The 4956-nt window shown below is 33.9% G+C and overlaps 1 protein-coding gene across 3 annotated transcripts in view; it reads right to left on the bottom strand.

The window, feature by feature from the left end:
* LOC116002257 (GATA transcription factor 26-like) overlaps window positions 1-3887 on the bottom strand; it is a 7343-nt gene extending 3456 nt beyond the window's left edge. The window contains exons 1-5 of one of the 3 annotated variants that reach the window (XM_031242363.1): window positions 3307-3887; window positions 1573-1938; window positions 877-1321; window positions 516-588; window positions 40-143 (exon numbers count right to left, since the gene is read on the bottom strand). In XM_031242363.1, coding sequence (XP_031098223.1) covers window positions 40-143; window positions 516-588; window positions 877-1321; window positions 1573-1938; window positions 3307-3346 — 1028 coding nt within the window. In that variant the 5' untranslated portion in view covers window positions 3347-3887. The remainder of the gene's footprint in view (window positions 1-39; window positions 144-515; window positions 589-876; window positions 1322-1572; window positions 1939-3306) is intronic. The other 2 variants (XM_031242362.1, XM_031242364.1) reach the window with 2 other exon arrangements.
* Between the last annotated feature and the right edge of the window lie 1069 nt (window positions 3888-4956).

The following is a 4956-nucleotide window of genomic DNA, read 5'->3' as shown; positions in this document are numbered from 1 at the left end:
GTGGGGGGGGGGATCTGGATACAATGAGATAATACGAACCTATCTGGGGGAGCAGAAGTATCAACAGAGGGCAAGCATTTTAGCAGTTGCTGCTGCTCATCAGTTGTCAGTTTACTTGTAAACTCGTCAAAATTGACAATGTCCTGCACGATATTTTGAGAATGACAAATGTCAAGTATTGGTTAAAATTCTTTCTAACAATTAAGAAGGTAAGAAAAGATGTTCATCCATAGCATTCATCCACACTTGTTATGAAATTACAATGCCAAGCATTTGCATAGAGTAGGAAAAGGAATAGGACTTTCTTGCCCAGATAATAAGAATCCTCAACTAATTTTTATTAAACTTCAAAAACCCAAAAAATGTTCATGTAAAAGGTCTTGAACAGAAAGTAAAACATAATGGATGAAAAGAATATTACAAAGCAGTGATAAATGCAGAAGGATGGGATTGTTGGACTCTATGGTACCATGTTTAGCAGTTTTTGTGTGGAAACAACAGCAACTGCAACTTACCTTCAGGTCTACATAACACAAAGGTGAATTATGATGCCCCAGCATTTGCAATTTTTCAAGTCGATCCTTATCCCTGAAACAAGAATCAAATTAATTGTCTGATGAACAATATGCTAAAAATGAATCAAGAAAACCTACACTCCTACAGAATGGGGATTGGGAAATACAAGTATCTGATACCCATTTAAGAATTTAAGAAAAGAAATCAAGAATTTCATTTCTTTTAAGACAAATAGTGGCTCTGTATTCCTCTCTTCTGGTTGCAGCAAGAGACGCCTCTCTTACACATTGCATAAATGTAATGATTTGGAGCAGCAGGTTCCTGAAACAGCATGCTTCTATTTATTAACAAAGAAAGTACCTTTTCACCAACTCTTGGTCCATTCCATGTCCCGTGGGCTTCTTGATGCTCTCAGTTCCCACAGAGGGTGAATTGAAGACCTTATTATGAATATGTACAGAAGGGGTAGGCCATGGGGAATAAGCCTCATTCACAGGGTTTTGCTTATTATCAACTGAAAGAGAGCTAGCTTCTGATTCTTCTTCTCTGCCGATTGAGCTTGGATGCCGAATGAGCATACTTCCATGTCCTATCTCAACGGAGACCATAGGCTTATCACTCTCGAAAAGCAAATCCTCTTCAGAAGATCCTGAGAAATATGAACTTTGTTGTTCATGTAATATGGTACATAAATCTTTGGTAAGCTTCTCAACTGGAGATGGCTTTGGACGACCGACACATGTTCTCTTCTTTGAAGGCACCATTGTATCCCATATATTAGGTTGGGTTGGACCTGAAGATAAAACTAGTATGTAATCATTTAATGGAATCCTTGGAACATTTGACACAATTTCATAAGAAGAATTTCAACTAACCAATTAAGGATGCACAGCCAAAAGAAAGGCAGAATTAGATTGGCCACAGATTGCAAAAGGAAAATATTAGGGGAGAAGAGACAAGAGGATGGAGGATCATTTTTTAGTCCACTCACGTTATTAAAAAAAAAATGCTGCATATATGTATTAAAACAAGTCAAAGAATACAAAAAAGACTCACCGGTTAAATCACTTAATTCGGTACCAGCAAACTGTGCACAGCTCTCTGAGTTCGAGACAGCAGAGCCAGAACTTGATCTATTGCTCGTGTCTTCATCTAAGCCCTTTGATAAAACCTGACTATAATCTGGAGGAACTCCAACCTCGGCATAGTCATAAATATGTTTCCTTTTAAGAACCTTTGCCTCCTTGATTCTAATAGGTGTGCTTTTGACCTTGGAACCCCTGTAGTCCTCAAAATCACCTGATTCTGCCCTAGCATGCAAAGGAGTATAGTTTGCCAAGGTTCCTTTTGTTCTCCATCGTGATCCACATGCATTGCAAAGAACTGGCTTTTCTGGCGGCCCATTACGCCAAAGTGGGGTGTCTGTACATAAATTGATTGTCAGCAACAATTCAAAAGTTGATTTAGAGAAGAGTGAATGCCATCTGAATACTTAAATTTCATATGCACACATAGGATAGTTGCTGTTTCACACAACCGGAAAAAAAAAAAAAACAATAGAGCAATTAAAAGAAGAAGAAATAGACGTTCAGGAAGTTTTGTTACAACAGTGCATATTTTGGAATGGATGAGTACTCATGTTTTATAATACCTCCAAGAATTCAAAAGTCAAGAGTTACAATTTCCAATGCTAGAAAAGATTAATGAGAACATCATGAAATTGAAATCCTAAATATATAAATAAATGTTCTCGTCATATGCAGGAAAGATTTTTTTTTTCCTTTTGAGTAATGAATTTCATTCTGAGAGTCATCAATATGTCAGTGTAAATATCACAAAGTTTGATGCAGATATTGTTCTTGCCAATAGGATTGACAACATTACATAAATAACCCCAACTAGAAACAAAGTAAATATAGTAATATCGAAAGAGAGGGGGGTTTGATTGCCAAAAGTTAAGTTGAAAGGAAGTTCAAGCTTTGCTGAATTAGATTCTTATTTCAAATGGGAAAAAAAATACAATGACTTGAAACTTGAAGATACTGAAGGCAATGAAAACGCATAAATCAGAAATGCATTTTAAGTTCATTTATCAGAAAGATCCCAAACACCATTTGGAAAAGCATTGCCCACCATTGCACATTCTAGTCCTGATAAAACTGCGCTTTAGAATACTATGATTACTAGATTTAGCAAGAAATCAGTATTGCAAAATTGCAATGCAAAATTCGATGTCAGAGATTGTACATTTGTCAACAAGGAATTCAGAAAACTATGAAGAGTAGGAAGCAATGATCAAATACATTCAGAAACATTTATTGGTTCTCATTGCACATGGAAAAGGGAAAGGTATTGAACAGGACTTCAAAGTGCCCCAATATTCAGACTCAAAACAGATTAGTGTCAAATGGAGAAGACAAGAAGATTCAGAACTGAAAATATTCATAAAACAATTTCAAACTACAGCCAGTATGAAATTCAGGTGATAGGGGAAGTTCATAGTTTTATAATACCCCTAAAGTACAATCAAAACCACCTCAAAAACACTGAATAATATCAATAAAAACACATATTAGTCATTATTGTTCACTGTCCAGGAAATCTCCACCCTTAGGAGCAAACCAGAATATGAGTATCCGGCTCCATAATTCATAACCAATCTAAGCATAGAAAACCATTTAGAGAAAATTAGAACAGCCCCAGAAGGGAATAACCCAAAAAGACTCAATCCTTTCCTGAATAATTCAAATATTTACAAAGAAAAGAAAGAAAAAAGAAAATTAAACTCACTTGTAACACCACAGTGATAGCAAGGTCCTTGCTTTCCCATATCTGTAAATTTCCCTTTCTCCCCAAATGTCAGAAAACAAAATTTAGAGGATACTTCCTATTATAAGGAGAGAAAATTTTCTGTCTTTGAAGACAATGACTTTTTTCCAGAAAAAATGAAAAAAAAAAATATTCTTTTTTATATCTATATACCAATTTGATTTTTTTTCTTTGAGCTTTTTATTACAACAAATTTGGATTAGTGGGTATGAAGCCCTTTTTCTGCAATAGACTCAAGAAACAGATTCTGCAGAAAAGACCAAAAACCCAAGAGACCCAGAGGAGTGTGCATCTTAAAGTCCCACAGAAACCACTGAAAAACAGCAAAACAGAAACATAGAAATCAGCCTCATATATGAAAAGGCAACGGAAGATTGAGATTTGGGGTGCTTCAGTTTTAGCTGAGAGTCATTGTGAAATTCAATGGGCAAAAGAAAAAGACTATTGGAGGAATCTAATAATAATAATATACGGAGTAATATAAATGTAAGGGAAAGTGAGGTGAAATGGGGAAGAGAGAAGAAGCTAAGCAAAGGGAGAGAGGGTCTTGCTGTATTATACTCCCTACGTGTACATTTCTTTTACTTTCTTCATTTCATTTCTCTCTTTTTCTTTCTCATTTTCATTTGAAGGACAAAAAAATTAGATATAGAAAAATAAAAAAGTAATAAACTTGTACAAATAAATCAAATATCCTTCACGAAAATAAAAGTAATTGACTTTCTAATTTATTAACTTGCTTAAGTATGAAGTTAGGAGTTCAAACTCATATATAAAAAATAATATTTACAAAATAGATGTAAGACCAGAACGAAATTAAGCTAAATTAATCTCATGACTCGACTAAAAGTGTAGTATGCAAAAACTAAATAGATAAAAGAATTTTCATTTTTTTTTATCTTACCAAGGATTTTATAGGTCAAAATACAATAGGATTCCGCACATAAAGACTAATCACATTGGTGCGCTCCTATCATTTTAAGGTGTCAAAGTACTTCATACCAAATTTTAGAAAAAATTAAGCTTTTAGTCCTTAGGTTATAAGGTAATTATAAAATTCGTTCATAAGTATTGGTCATACTCACTTTTTGTCCCTAAATTATTATTGACATTGCACTTTTCGTCCCTTTACTAATAAAATATTAGGGACGAAATTTGAAATTGTAGTATAACTCAGTGACGAAAGTGAGCACGAAAGGACGAAAAGTGCAACGCAAATGATAACTTAGAGACGAAAAGTGAGCATGACTAACACTCAAGAACAAATTCTACAATTACACTATAACTTATAACTTAGGAATGAAAAGTGCAATTTTTCTTAAATTTGAAGATAAAAGTGTTCTCAAGACTTGAACTATCATCCTATTTTATTATAATAGAATACCTTTTCAATTTAGAAAAAAAAAAATCAGAGTATTGGGAAAATTTTATGTGGGAGTATATTTTTTCTTTTGTTTGTAACTTGGATGGTATTAAAATGAACAATGAAAATTTGAGGGATTTAATTATAATTTAAGAAATAGTAAAGGTTAAGATGTTACTTTCCTAAACTTCAGGGGTCCAAGTGGAATTATGGCTAAAATATTTGCAATTTTAACTTGTTTCAGGGTT

Source organism: Ipomoea triloba, chromosome 13 (genome assembly GCF_003576645.1).
Source record: "Ipomoea triloba cultivar NCNSP0323 chromosome 13, ASM357664v1".
Classification (NCBI taxonomy): Eukaryota; Viridiplantae; Streptophyta; class Magnoliopsida; order Solanales; family Convolvulaceae; genus Ipomoea; species Ipomoea triloba.
The sequence above is the reverse complement of the archived record's forward strand: the minus strand, read 5'-3'. Positions and strand labels throughout refer to the sequence as shown.